This window comes from Heptranchias perlo, unplaced genomic scaffold, assembly GCF_035084215.1.
Source record: "Heptranchias perlo isolate sHepPer1 unplaced genomic scaffold, sHepPer1.hap1 HAP1_SCAFFOLD_219, whole genome shotgun sequence".
Lineage (NCBI taxonomy): Eukaryota > Metazoa > Chordata > Chondrichthyes > Hexanchiformes > Hexanchidae > Heptranchias > Heptranchias perlo.
Window position 1 is genome coordinate 109605 of NW_027139233.1, and position 15674 is coordinate 125278.

At 50.2% G+C, this 15674-nt stretch overlaps 1 protein-coding gene across 4 annotated transcripts in view; it reads left to right on the top strand.

Annotated features, from left to right (window-relative positions):
- The window catches only part of LOC137310114 (protein SSUH2 homolog), a 116033-nt gene that overhangs the window by 76694 nt on the left and 23665 nt on the right, over positions 1-15674 (top strand). For all 4 annotated transcript variants that reach the window (XM_067978079.1, XM_067978077.1, XM_067978080.1 and 1 more), the window contains exons 5-7: positions 1509-1569; positions 3784-3908; positions 6439-6501. In XM_067978079.1, the coding sequence (XP_067834180.1) occupies positions 1509-1569; positions 3784-3908; positions 6439-6501 (249 nt within the window). The remainder of the gene's footprint in view (positions 1-1508; positions 1570-3783; positions 3909-6438; positions 6502-15674) is intronic.

Below are 15674 nucleotides of genomic sequence, written 5' to 3' on the forward strand. Positions count from 1 at the left end.
GGGAGATGGGCTGTGAGTGACTCTAGTGATGGGGAGATGGGCTGTGGGTGACTCTAGTGATGGGGAGATGGGCTGTGAGTGACTCTAGTGATGGGGAGATGGGCTGTGAGTGACTGGTGATGGGGAGATGGGCTGTGAGTGACTGGTGATGGGGAGATGGGCTGTGAGTGACTGGTGATGGGGAGATGGGCTGTGAGTGACTCTAGTGATGGGGAGATGGGCTGTGAGTGACTCTAGTGATGGGGAGATGGGCTGTGAGTGACTGGTGATGGGGAGATGGGCTGTGAGTGACTGGTGATGGGGAGATGGGCTGTGAGTGACTCTAGTGATGGGGAGATGGGCTGTGAGTGACTCTAGTGATGGGGAGATGGGCTGTGAGTGACTCTAGTGATGGGGAGATGGGCTGTGAGTGACTCTGGTGATGGGGAGATGGGCTGTGAGTGACTCTAGTGATGGGGAGATGGGCTGTGAGTGACTCTAGTGATGGGGAGATGGGCTGTGAGTGACTCTAGTGATGGGGAGATGGGCTGTGAGTGACTCTAGTGATGGGGAGATGGGCTGTGAGTGACTCTAGTGATGGGGAGATGGGCTGTGAGTGACTCTGGAGATGGGGAGATGGGCTGTGAGTGACTCTGGAGATGGGGAGATGGGCTGTGAGTGACTCTAGTGATGGGGAGATGGGCTGTGAGTGACTCTAGTGATGGGGAGATGGGCTGTGAGTGACTCTAGTGATGGGGAGATGGGCTGTGAGTGACTCTAGTGATGGGGAGATGGGCTGTGAGTGACCCTAGTGATGGGGAGATGGGCTGTGAGTGACTGGTGATGGGGAGATGGGCTGTGAGTGACTGGTGATGGGGAGATGGGCTGTGAGTGACTCTAGTGATGGGGAGATGGGCTGTGAGTGACTCTAGTGATGGGGAGATGGGCTGTGGGTGACTCTAGTGATGGGGAGATGGGCTGTGAGTGACTCTAGTGATGGGGAGATGGGCTGTGAGTGACTCTAGTGATGGGGAGATGGGCTGTGAGTGACTGGTGATGGGGAGATGGGCTGTGAGTGACTCTAGTGATGGGGAGATGGGCTGTGAGTGACTGGTGATGGGGAGATGGGCTGTGAGTGACTCTAGTGATGGGGAGATGGGTTGTGAGTGACTCTAGTGATGGGGAGATGGGCTGTGAGTGACTCTAGTGATGGGGAGATGGGCTGTGAGTGACTCTAGTGATGGGGAGATGGGTTGTGGGTGACTGGTGATGGGGAGATGGGCTGTGGGTGACTCTAGTGATGGGGAGATGGGCTGTGAGTGACTCTAGTGATGGGGAGATGGGCTGTGAGTGACTCTAGTGATGGGGAGATGGGCTGTGAGTGACTCTGGAGATGGACTGTGGGTGACTGGTGATGGGGGGTTGGGCTGTGAGTGACTCTGGGCCATAGCATGGTCCCCCTGACTCTTTTGTGCAGTTTTATAGACAATGCGTTCTAAAATGACCTGATTACTTTTTGTCTCTTTTAGTATCGTCTTGAGACCTTCACCGAATCCCGTCTAACTGAATGGACACACGTGCCGTTTACCGGTGAGTGTCGTATTTAGCAAAACCTCCAAATGATGATTAAAGCATTGATAGGATAGAGAGAGAGAAACTCTTTCCTCTGGTGGGAGAGTCCAGAACAAGGGGGCATAACCTTAAAATTAGAGCCCGGCTGTTCATGGGTGATGTCAGGAAGCACTTCTTCACATAAAGGGGAGTGGGAATCTGGAACTCTTCCCCAAAAAGCTGTTGAGGCTGGGGATCAAATGAATATTTCAAAACTGAGATTGCTCGATTTTTGTTGGGTCCGAATATTAAGGTTTACAGAACCAAGGCGGGTAGAGTCATAGAGTCATAGAGTTATACGGCACGGATAGAGGCCCTTCGGCCCATCGTGTCCGCACCGGCCATCAAGCCCTGTCTACTCTAATCCCATATTCCAGCATTTGGTCCGTAGCCCTGTATGCTATGGCATTTCAAGTGCTCATCCAAATGCTTCTTGAATGTTGTGATGGGGAGATGGGCTGTGAGTGACTCTGGTGATGGGGAGATGGGCTGTGAGTGACTCTAGTGATGGGGAGATGGGCTGTGGGTGACTCTAGTGATGGGGAGATGGGCTGTGAGTGACTCTGGTGATGGGGAGATGGGCTGTGGGTGACTCTAGTGATGGGGAGATGGGCTGTGAGTGACTCTAGTGATGGGGAGATGGGCTGTGAGTGACTCTGGTGATGGGGTAGATGGAGTTAAAATACAGATCAGCCATGAACAGGCTTGAGGGGCCGAATGGCCTATTCGAGTTCCTGTGTTCCAATAGAAGCACTTCACGGAGCATCATTTACTGAGATACGAGAAACTGATATCAAATGTCTATCTGGAGTGACACATCTCCAGTATTCCAGAGAGCACTGTATCTACCTGGATCGATGCTGACCAAGTTAGCATGATGCCAGTTTATACCACAGTGTCTGTCGGTAACCTTTGGTTTGACCCCAGTGCCTCAGTGACACCGCTGTGCCTCATCAGTGAGCAGGTCAATAGCAACTACACGGCGGCACCATTTGAGGGCTCCTCTCACTCTGGCCTCTTGCGCATCCCTTCGCACTTCCCTCACTCCACCATTGGCGGCCGTGCCTTCAGCTGTCTGGGCCCTGAGCTCTGGAATTCTCTCCCTAAATCTCTCCGCCTCTTTATCCCCTTTTTAGACGCTCCTTAAAACCTCTTTGACCAGCCTTCTCGTCACGTGTCCTAAAATATCTCCTTTTGTCTCTCAGTGTCAATTTTTGTCTGATTGCACTCCTGTGAAGTGCCTTTGGACATTTTACTACGTTAAAGGCTCTATATAAATGCAAGTTGTTGTAAATTTGCATTTTTTTTAATCCAGTTGTTTTTATAAGTAAAAATACAGCCCGTAACCAGATATAAAAATACAATCGGTTATTAATGATAACTATTCATCAACAGAGGAATGACAGACAGATCAGGGGTGATTTTAATGGAGAACGGGATCGGTGAGGCCAGGGGGCCAAGATGGACTGGAAATAGCCTGACCCGGGAGATTGTACATCCCAATCCTCACCTGCATGCAGGCTGTCAGTCAGTCTCCCTCCCGGCGGGAAGCCCTAGCTGGCCAGTGGGCAGGATCGGCATTTCAGGTGGCAAAGGGGCTGCTGCCGGGGACCAGAAGGAACAGTCTCCCGGCACTGGGAAGAGATTGGGGGGGGGTGGGGATCAGACAGGTATCGCAGTGGGGGGAAGGGGAGGGAAGCCCAGGGTAGATGAGGCCCTGGTCAGATGTGAGCATGACTCTGCACTTAGAAAATACATCAACAGTTGCCAAAACACAGTACAGTGTCCCTCGGTGATGTTTGCCAAGCTCACTGTGGTGTAGTTAAGAAGCATTGTAAGGCGACATGGTAAAGTTAAGTCACACCTAAGACAGTCTCGGTTTAATATCTTATCTGAAAGACAGCACCCCCACCTGCACTGGAGTGTCAGCCTAGATTTATGTGCTCAAGTCTCTGGAGTGGGACTTGAACCCATGATCGTGTGACTCAGAGGTGAGTGGGCTACCCACTGAGCCACAGCTGGGACATTATAGGCCCAGAAAACAAGGAGTAGGCATATCGATGGTTACAGCTGAAGGGGCGTGTGCTGTAAATAGTCCCCCTTGTCATATTATGAGTGATTTACCCCTCAGACTCTCTCTCTCGTTTTGACGTATGATTGGAATTCTACAGGTTGTAAATTCTTTGTTTCCAGGTCAGTCTGTGGACAGCAATGCCTATGGACCTCCTCCCCTACCATGGGATGTAGCAGTTCAGAACCCACCAATGTTTCAGGACTTTACAAAGAAAGTCCCAGTTCCCCACACCGCGGCTGTGAAGGTAATTGTCGTGCATTAACCCAAAAACTGCCGGTAAATCCAGGAAAACTCCCCCAGGACTGTTCAGTTTTCTCACAGTGAGGTTGAAACCAGAACTAAGATTACAGTAATAAATGTGAAACATTAATAGATTAAAGAAAGATTCTGCATTTATGAAGCGCCTTTCACATCCTCAGGATGTCCCTATCCCAATCTGTTCCATCCTAATCCAACCCAATCCCAACCCAGTCTAACCTGTCTGCTCCAGACTATCCTAACCTAACCTAGCCCGATTTTACCAGTCCTCCGGTCTGAATCTCTGCTGTCCTGAAATATCCCTGTTCTATCCTATCCCAATTTCTCTATTCCTAACTTATATAGTCGACCTCACTGCAGCGAATCTGTCTGTCCTGTTCTAATCCCATCTGTCCTGTTCTAATCCAGTCTGTCCTGTTCTAATCCAGCCTGTCCTGTTCTAATCCAGTCTGTCCTGTTCTAATCCAGTCTGTCCTGTTCTAATCCAGCCTGTCCTGTTCTAATCCCGTCTGTCCTGTTCTAATCCCGTCTGTCCTGTTCTAATCCAGTCTGTCCTGTTCTAATCCAGCCTGTCCTGTTATAATCCAGTCTGTCCTGTTCTAATCCCGTCTGTCCTGTTCTAATCCCGTCTGTCCTGTTCTAATCCAGTCTGTCCTGTTCTAATCCAGCCTGTCCTGTTATAATCCAGTCTGTCCTGTTCTAATCCAGCCTGTCCTGTTCTAATCCCGTCTGTCCTGTTCTAATCCAGCCTGTCCTGTTCTAATCCAGCCTGTCCTGTTCTAATCCCGTCTGTCCTGTTCTAATCCAGCCTGTCCTGTTATAATCCAGTCTGTCCTGTTCTAATCCAGCCTGTCCTGTTCTAATCCAGTCTGTCCTGTTCTAATCCAGTCTGTCCTGTTCTAATCCAGCCTGTCCTGTTATAATCCAGCCTGTCCTGTTCTAATCCATTCTGTCCTGTTCTAATCCAGCCTGTCCTGTTCTAATCCAGTCTGTCCTGTTCTAATCCAGTCTGTCCTGTTCTAATCCCGTCTGTCCTGTTCTAATCCAGCCTGTCCTGTTCTAATCCAGTCTGTCCTGTTCTAATCCCGTCTGTCCTGTTCTAATCCAGCCTGTCCTGTTCTAATCCAGCCTGTCCTGTTCTAATCCAGCCTGTCCTGTTCTAATCCAGTCTGTCCTGTTCTAATCCCGTCTGTCCTGTTCTAATCCAGCCTGTCCTGTTCTAATCCAGCCTGTCCTGTTCTAATCCAGTCTGTCCTGTTCTAATCCAGCCTGTCCTGTTCTAATCCAGCCTGTCCTGTTCTAATCCAGTCTGTCCTGTTCTAATCCAGTCTGTCCTGTTCTAATCCCGTCTGTCCTGTTCTAATCCAGCCTGTCCTGTTCTAATCCAGTCTGTCCTGTTCTAATCCCGTCTGTCCTGTTCTAATCCAGCCTGTCCTGTTCTAATCCAGCCTGTCCTGTTCTAATCCAGTCTGTCCTGTTCTAATCCAGTCTGTCCTGTTCTAATCCATTCTGTCCTGTTCTAATCCAGCCTGTCCTGTTCTAATCCAGTCTGTCCTGTTCTAATCCCGTCTGTCCTGTTCTAATCCAGTCTGTCCTGTTCTAATCCATTCTGTCCTGTTCTAATCCAGCCTGTCCTGTTCTAATCCAGTCTGTCCTGTTCTAATCCAGCCTGTCCTGTTCTAATCCAGCCTGTCCTGTTCTAATCCAGCCTGTCCTGTTCTAATCCAGCCTGTCCTGTTCTAATCCAGTCTGTCCTGTTCTAATCCCGTCTGTCCTGTTCTAATCCCGTCTGTCCTGTTCTAATCCAGCCTGTCCTGTTCTAATCCAGCCTGTCCTGTTCTAATCCAGTCTGTCCTGTTCTAATCCATTCTGTCCTGTTCTAATCCAGCCTGTCCTGTTCTAATCCAGCCTGTCCTGTTCTAATCCAGCCTGTCCTGTTCTAATCCAGTCTGTCCTGTTCTAATCCAGCCTGTCCTGTTCTAATCCAGCCTGTCCTGTTCTAATCCAGTCTGTCCTGTTCTAATCCAGTCTGTCCTGTTCTAATCCAGCCTGTCCTGTTCTAATCCAGCCTGTCCTGTTCTAATCCAGCCTGTCCTGTTCTAATCCATTCTGTCCTGTTCTAATCCAGCCTGTCCTGTTCTAATCCAGCCTGTCCTGTTCTAATCCATTCTGTCCTGTTCTAATCCATTCTGTCCTGTTCTAATCCAGCCTGTCCTGTTCTAATCCATTCTGTCCTGTTCTAATCCAGCCTGTCCTGTTCTAATCCAGCCTGTCCTGTTCTAATCCATTCTGTCCTGTTCTAATCCAGCCTGTCCTGTTCTAATCCAGTCTGTCCTGTTCTAATCCAGCCTGTCCTGTTCTAATCCAGCCTGTCCTGTTTTAACACTGAAGAGGGGAATTTACCCCAAACTAATGTTCAAAGAGTGAGACTAAAGCTGCCGTTTAACTGGAATAGATGAGATTTTGGAGGCCTGTGAGACCAGGGGTTCATTTGATTAACTTGTGTTTTGTTTCAGCGTTGCCACAAGTGCAAGGGCAGGGGGAAATACCGGTGCTCGCAGTGCGGTGGAAAAGGAAAGGTGGGTAGTGGACTGTACGGCCTAGTCTTTACATCTCACAGTTATTTACCTCGGGCCTACCTGTGACGGGACTGACTATCCTCAAAATCCTTTCCTTGACGGCTTTTTCTGCACCGATTTTCTCCCCTCCTCTCCTGATGGCACTAACTCTCGCCGGGATACAGAGCCATGGGAGTCAGCAGACTGCCAGCACCTTGCCGTTCACCAGTGAAAGTGTTGTCGGGCTATTCGACTGCAGTGGGCATCGCGGCCTAGCTTGATTCTGTTCTCACTGAGCATCGGCGTGCACACGCCTGCCTTCCGGCAGGGAGCTGATGGATGGCAATGAAAGAGCAGGATTCTTGGAGCTTCCCCCGCCCCCCCCACCCAACACACCCTCTGTAGCTCAGAGATGCCGAGTCCAGTTGTGGCGGCCGCCCCAAATGAGATTAACTAACTCAGCACAGACTACAGATTGAATCTGGAGCAATTCGTACCTCAATACCTCGCTAGTTCAGGCATTTCGCCCTCTGGGGGGCACTGAGTATTCTCTGTGATGGGCTCGTCTTGGCCATTGACACATACCAGGGCGTGCCCTCTACCTGGTACTGTAGTGGTAATGAAACTGGACTAGTAATCCAGAGACCTGGACTAATAGTCCTGAGATCATCGGCATGATTTTAGCCTGGAAAAGCGGGAGGGTTGGGGGCAGGACGAGGGGTGGGCGGCCAACCCGCTCTCAGGAGGCGGGTCAAGCATTAAAAGCTTTTAATGAGGCTGGGGGCCTCCTTTTTTACAGATTTTTTGCTTTTAACCCCGGGGGGCCGGGATTCCCAGGCCTTCTCCTTCACGCCACGCGAGAGGAGGTGAGAAGGCCCGAAACTGCAGGTAGGTGCCGTTCTGGCACAGCCTGTGGGCCCGGAGGAGCAGGAGTGCTTCCCCCAGGCCCAACAAGCCTACCTGCAGCGACCCCCCCCCCCCCACGATCTCCGATCACCGTCCCCCCCAACAACATCCGACCCCCCCCACCCCACGATCACCGTCCCCCCCAACAACATCCGACCCCCCCCCCCCCAACGATCACCGTCCCCCCCAACAACATCCGACCCCCCCCCACGATCACCGTCCCCCCCAACAACATCCGACCCCCCCCACCCCACGATCACCGTCCCCCCCAACAACATCCGACCCCCCCCACCCCACGATCTCCGATCACCGTCCCCCCCCAACAACAACATCCGACCCCCCCCACCCCACGATCACCGTCCCCCCGCAACAACAACATCCGACCCCCCCCCACGATCACCGTCCCCCCCAACAACATCCGACCCCCCCCCACGATCACCGTCCCCCCCAACAACATCCGACCCCCCCCCACCCCACGATCACCGTCCCCCCACAACAACAACATCCGACCCCCCCCCACGATCACCGTCCCCCCCAACAACATCCGACCCCCCCCCACGATCACCGTCCCCCCCAACAACATCCGACCCCCCCGCAACGATCACCGTCCCCCCAACAACAACATCCGACCCCCCCCCCAACGATCACCGTCCCCCCCAACAACAACATCCGACCCCCCCCCCACGATCACCGTCCCCCCCAACAACATCCGACCCCCCCCCACGATCACCGTCCCCCCCAACAACATCCGACCCCCCCGCAACGATCACCGTCCCCCCAACAACAACATCCGACCCCCCCCCCAACGATCACCGTCCCCCCCAACAACAACATCCGACCCCCCCCCCAACGATCAACGTCCCCCCCCCCAACAACATCCGACCCCCCCCACCCCACGATCACCGTCCCCCCCAACAACAACATCCGACCCCCTCCCCCAACGATCGCAGACTCCCCAACGGTCGCCGCCCCCCACCCCCAACGATCGAGGTCCCCCCCAACGATCGAGGTCCCCCCCAACGATCGAGGTCCCCCCCAACGATCGAGGTCCCCCCCAACGATCGAGGTCCCCCCCAACGATCGAGGTCCCCCCAACGATCGAGGTCCCCCCCAACGATCGAGGTCCCCCCAACGATCGAGGTCCCCCCAACGATCGAGGTCCCCCCAACGATCGAGGTCCCCCCCAACGATCGAGGTCCCCCCCAACGATCGAGGTCCCCCCAACGATCGAGGTCCCCCCAACGATCGAGGTCCCCCCCGACGATCGAGGTCCCCCCCGACGATCGAGGTCCCCCCCGACGATCGAGGTCCCCCCCGACGATCGAGGTCACCCCCGACGATCGAGGTCACCCCCGACGATCGAGGTCCCCCCCGACGATCGAGGTCCCCCCCGACGATCGAGGTCCCCCCAACGATCGAGGTCCCCCCAACGATCGAGGTCCCCCCCAACGATCGAGGTCTCCCCCAACGATCGAGATCCCCCCAACGATCGAGGTCCCCCCAACGATCGAGGTCCCCCCAACGATCGAGGTCCCCCCCAAACGATCGAGGTCCCCTAAACGATCGAGGTCCCCCCAACGATCGAGGTCCCTCCAACGATCGAGGTCCCCCCCAAACGATCGAGGTCCCCTAAACGATCGAGGTCCCCCCCAAACGATCGAGGTCCCCCCCAACGATCGAGGTCCCCCCAACGATCGAGGTCCCTCCAACGATCGAGGTCCCCCCCAAACGATCGAGGTCCCCCCCAAACGATCGAGGTCCCCCCAACGATCGAGGTCCCCCCCAAACGATCGAGGTCCCCCCCAACGATCGAGGTCCCTCCAACGATCGAGGTCCCTCCAACGATCGAGGTCCCCCCCAAACGATCGAGGTCCCTCCAACGATCGAGGTCCCTCCAACGATCGAGGTCCCTCCAACGATCGAGGTCCCTCCAACGATCGAGGTCCCCCCCAAACGATCGAGGTCACCCCAACGATCGAGGTCCCTCCAACGATCGAGGTCCCCCCCAACGATCGAGGTCCCCCCAACGATCACTGAAGCCCCCTGATCACTGAACCCCCCAATCACTGATCCCCCCCCGATCACTGATCCCCGAACCCCACCCTGATCCTCCCCGATGACTGACATCGGCCCCCCACTTCCCGATGACTGACAGCCCCCCAATGCTGGCCTTGCCAGCGATGCCACATCCTGAGAATGAATACAAAAAAATAAAATAAAATGACTGTGCAAATGATTAGGGGGGATGTGATCTAATGAGTTTATGTTTTAAAGTTGTACCTCCAGTGTGTGTTAATATTGTCTTGAAGATTGTAGGAATAATACGAGTCATTTTCAGGTTGGCAGGCTGTAACTAGTGGGGTGCCACAAGGATCAGTGCTTGGGCCTCAGCTATTTACAATATATAGTAATGACTTGGATGAAGTGACCGAGTGTAATGTATCCAAGTTTGCTGATGATACAAAGCTAGGTGGGAAAGTAAGCCGTGAGCAGGACACAAAGAGGCTGCAAAGGGATATAGACAGGTTAAGTGAGTGGGCAAGAAGGTGGCAGATGGAGCATAATGTGGGGAAATGTAAGATTATTCACTTTGGTAGGAAGAATAGAAAAGCAGAATATTTTTTAAAAAGTGAGAGACTAAGAAATGTTGATGGGCAGGGGGATTTGGATGTCCTTGTACATGAATCACAGAAAGTTAACATGCAGGTTATAACTCTATGACTCTATGACTCTAGGTACAGCAGGCAATTAGGAAGGCAAATTGTATGCTGGCCTTTACTGCAAGGTGCTTGGAGTATAAGAGTAAGGAGGTCTGCTGCAATTGTACAGGGCTTTGGTAAGACCACACCTGGAGTACTGTGTTCAGTTTTGGTCTCCTTACCTAAGGAAGGATATACTTGCCTTAGAGGGGACACAACGAAGGTTCACTAGATGAATTCCTGGGATGAGAGGGTTGTCCTATGAGGAGAGATTGAGTAGAATGGGCCTATACTCTCTGGAGTTTAGAAGAATGAGAGGTGATCTCATTGAAACGTATAAAATTCTTAGGGGGCTTGACAGGGTAGATGCTGAGAGGCCGTTTCCCCTGGCTGGAGAGTCTAGTACTAGGGGGCATAGTCTCAGGATAAGGGGTCGGTCATTTAAGACTGAGATGAGGAGGAATTTCTTCACTCAGAGGGTGAATTCTCTACCCCAGAGGGCTGTGGATGCTCAGTCATTGAGTATATTCAAGACTGAGATCGATCGATCTTTGGACTCTTCTTGCCCTTTTACCAGCAGCGAAATTCTGCACAGATCAAAAGAAATGAGAGAAAGGTTCCATCTGCCCAACTCCTCTGGAATGTACAAACCGGAAAAAGTTCAAATAGTGACCGGCAGGTTGCGTTTGATGAGTTTGGTTATGATGGGGATCGGGCGGGAGAGTGGAGTTGAGGTTGAAGATCAGCCATGATCTGATTGAATGGCGGAGCAGGCTCGAGGGGCTGTATGGCCTGCTCCTGCTCCTACTTCTTACGTTCTCATGTTCTTGCCACGGTCTCAGGACTTTGTGTAGTCTTGTTCTATCCTCCAAAGTTACTCTCAAACAGAAATTAAGAGGTTATTACCCAGGTGTAAAGCATTCCCTGTATGCCTCCTCCTGTCTGCTGTTGCCCCACTTAGGGGAATGAATCATTCATTCATTTCCTTCCTGCCCTCAACTCTCATAGAACTTAACCAAACTCATCAAACGCAACCTGCCGGTCACTATTTGAACTTTTTCCGGTTTGTACATTCCAGAGGAGTTGGGCAGACGGAACCTTTCTCTCATTTCTTTTGATCTGTGCAGAATTTCGCTGCTGGTAAAAGAGCAAGAAAAATCTGATATTTATTTGTTTACCGTGGTAACAGCTTTTGATTATATGTTTAACAGGGTGTTTGACAAATGGAAGAGTGTTTTGAAGAGCTGACTGATTGAATAGATCAGAGGTTCCCAACCTGGGGGACCCAGCGATCAGAGCCGGAGCTCTGGGCATCAGGAATACTGCTTCTGAGTCAATGGTCACAAAGCACCCATTCACAGGGACTGTCTGGAGTGGGGCTTGAACCCTTCAACTTGTGACTGAGAGGTGGCAATGCTGCCACTAAGCCAAAGGCTCACTCCAGGATGACTGTAATATCAGTAAAATAGGAATATTGTAATAGCAGTAAAGTAGGAATATCATAATATCAATAAAATAGGAATTCCGTAGTATCAATAAAATAGGAATACCGTAATATCAATAAAATAGGAATATCGTGGGATCAATAAAATAGGAATACTATAGTATCAATAAAATAGGAATACAGTAGTATCACGAAAGTAGGAATACCGTAGTATCAATAAAATAGGAGTATCGTGGGATCAATAAAATAGGAATAACATAGTATCAATAAAATACTACAAAACTTGGAAGTGTAGTTAAACAGTGAGGAGGATAGTAATAGACTTCAAGAGGATATAGACAGGCTGGTGGAACGGGCGGACACATGGCAGATGAAATTTAATGCACAGAAGTACGAAGTGATATGTTTTGGCAGGAAGAATGAGGAGAGGCAATAGAAACTAAATGGTACAATTCTAAAGTAGGTGCAGGAACAGAGAGACCTGGGGTATATGTGCACCAGTCTTTGAAGGTGGCAGAGCAGGTTGAGTAAGTGGTTAAAAAGACATACGGGAATCTGGACTTTATAAATAGAGGCACGGAGTACAAAAGAAGGAAGTTATGTTGAACCTTTATAAAACACTGGTTCGGCCACAACTGGAGTATTGTATCCAATTCTGGGCATCGCACTTTAGGAAGGATGTGAAGGCCTTAGAGGGGGTGCAGAAAAAATTTACTAGAATGGTACCAGGGATGAGGGACTTCAGTTACGTGGATAGACTGGAGAAGCTGGATGTTCCCCTTAGAGCAGAGAAGGTTAAGAGAAGATTTGATAGAAGTGTTCAAAATCATGAAGGGTTTAGATAAAGTAAATAAAGAGAAACTGTTTCCATTGACAATAGGGTGGAGAACCAGAGGACACAGATTTAAGGTGATTGGCAAAAGAACCAAAGGTGACATGAGGAGTAACTTTTTTATGCAGCGAGTAGATATTATCTGGAATGTGCTGCCTGAAAGGGTGGTGGAAGCAGATTCAATCGTGGATTTCAAAAAAGAATTGGATAAATACTTGAAGAGAAAAAAATGTGCAGGGCTACGAGGCAAGAGTGGGGCAATGGGACTAATTGGAATGCTCATAGAAAGAGCCAGCATGGGTTCGATGGGCCGAATGGCCTCCTTCTGTGCTGTAACGATTGTATGATTCTATGAAAATGGGACTACCATAGTATCAATAAAATAGGAGTACCACAGTATCAATAAAATTGGAATACCGTAATTTCAATATAATAGGAATACCGTTGTATCAATAAAATAGGAATAACGTAGTATCAGTAAAATAGGAACACTGTATTTTCAATAAAATAGGAACACTGTATTTTCAATAAAATAGGAATACTGTAGTATCAGTAAAATAGAATACCTGGACTAATAATCCAGAGTCATGAGTTCAAATCCCGCCACGGCAGCTGAGGAATTTAAATTCAAATAATTAAATAAAATCTGGAATAATAAAACTAGTATCAGTAATATCAGTGGCCATGAAACTACCAGATTGTCGTAAAAACCCATCTGGTTCACTAATGTCCTTGAGGGAAGGAAACCTGCCGTCCTTACCCGGTCTGGCCTATATGTGACTCCAGACCGACAGCAATGTGGTTGATTCTTAATTGCCCTCTGAAATGGCCGAGCATTGTAGATAGATTCAGAACAGATCTAGCAGCTCAAAACTGGGCATCCATGAGGTGCTGTGGGCCATCAGCAGCAGAATTGTATTCCAGCACAATCTGTAACCTCATGGCCCGGCATATTCCTCACTTTACCATTACCAACAAGCCAGGGGATCAACCCTGGTTCAATGAGGAGTGTAGAAGAGCATGCCAGGAGCAGCACCAGGCGTACCTAAAAATGAAGTGCCAACCTGGTGAAGCTACAACTCAGGACTACATGCATGCGAAACAGCGGAAGCAACATGCTATAGACAGAGCTAAGCGATTCCACAACCAACGGATCAGATCAAAGCTCTGCAGTCCTGCCACATCTAGTCGTGAATGGTGGTGGACAATTAAACAACTAACGGGAGGAGGAGGCTCTGCAAACATCCCCATCCTCAATGATGGCAGAGTCCAGCACGTGAGTGCAAAAGACAAGGCTGAAGCGTTTGCAACCATCTTCAGCCAGAAGTGCCAAGTGGATGATCCATCTCAGCCTCCTCCCGATATCCCCACCATCACAAAAGCCACACTTCAGCCAATTCGATTCACGCCACGTGATATCAAGAAACGGCTGAGTGCACTGGATACAGCAAAGGCTATGGGCCCCGACAATATCCCAGCTGTAGTGCTGAAGTCTTGTGCTCCAGAACCAGCTGCGCCTCTAGCCAAGCTGTTCCAGTACAGATACAACACTGGCATATACCCGACAATGTGGAAAATTGCCCAGGTATGTCCTGTCCACAAAAAGCAGGACAAATCCAATCCGGCCAATTACCGCCCCATCAGTCTACTCTCAATCATCAGCAAAGTGATGGAAGGTGTCGTCGACAGTGCTATCAAGCGGCACTTACTCACCAATAACCTGCTCACCGATGCTCAGTTTGGGTTCCGCCAGGACCACTCGGCTCCAGACCTCATTACAGCATTGGTCCAAACATGGACAAAAGAGCTGAATTCCAGAGGTGAGGTGAGAGTGACTGCCCTTGACATCAAGGCAGCATTTGACCGAGTGTGGCACCAAGGAGCCCTAGTAAAATTGAAGTCAATGGGAATTGGGAATAACTCTCCAGTGGCTGGGGTCATACCTAGCACAAAGGAAGATGGTAGTGGTTGTTGGAGGCCAATCGTCTCAGCCCCAGGACATTGCTGCAAGAGTTCCTCAGGGCAGTGTCCTAGGCCCAACCATCTTCAGCTGCTTCATCAATGACCTTCCCTCCATCATAAGGACAGAAATGGGGATGTTCGCTGATGATTGCACAGTGTTCAGTTCCATTCGCAACCCTTCAGATAATGAAGCAGTCCTTGCCTGCATGCAGCAAGACCTGGACAACATCCAGGCTTGGGCTGATAAGTGGCAAGTGCCAGTCAATGACCATCTCCAACAAGAGAGAGTCTAACCACCTCCCCTTGACATTCAACTACATTACCATCGCCGAACCCCCCACCATCAACATCCTGGGGGTCACCATTGACCAGAAACTTAACTGGACCAGCCACATAAATACTGCGGCTTTAAGAGCAGGTCAGAGGCTGGGTATTCTGCGGCGAGTGACTCACCTCCTGACTCCCCAAAGCCTTTCCACCATCTACAAGGCACAAGTCAGGAGTGTGATGGAATACTCTCCACTTGCCTGGATGAGTGCAGCTCCAACAACACTCAAGAAGCTCAACATCATCCAGGACATAGCAGCCCGTTTGATTGGCACCCCATCCACCACCCTAAACATTCACTCCCTTCACTACCAGCGCACTGTGGCTGCAGTGTGCACCATCCACAGGATGCACTGCAGCAACTCGCCAAGGCTTCTTCGACAGCACCTCCCAAACCCACGACCTCTACCACCTAGAAGGACAAGAGCAGCAGGCACATGGGAACAACACCACCTGCACGTTCCCCTCCAAGTCAAACACCATCCCGACTTGGAAATATATCGTCATTCCTTCATCGTCGCTGGGTCAAAATCCTGGAACTCCCTTCCTAACAGCACTGTGGGAGAACCGTCACCACACGGACTGCAGCGGTTCAAGAAGGCGGCTCACCACCACCTTCTCAAGGGCAATTAGGGATGAGCAATAAATGCTGGCCTTGCCAGCGACGCCCACATCCCATGAACGAATAAAAAAAAATACTGTAGGATCAATAAAATAGGAATTCTGTAGTATCAATAAAATAGGAATTCTGTAGTATCAATAAAATAGGAATTCTGTTGGATGAATAAAATAGGAATTCTGTAGTATCAATAAAATAGGAATTCTGTAGTATCAATAAAATAGGAATTCTGTAGTATCAATAAAATAGGAATTCTATAGGATGAATAAAATAGGAATTCTGTAGGATCAATAAAATGTGAATCCTGTCGGATCAATAAAATGGGAATACTGTAGGATCAATATGGGGTGTGTGCTTCCGACTGTCCCAAAAGCTCTAACTTTTGGGAGGGAGTATGTCCTATCT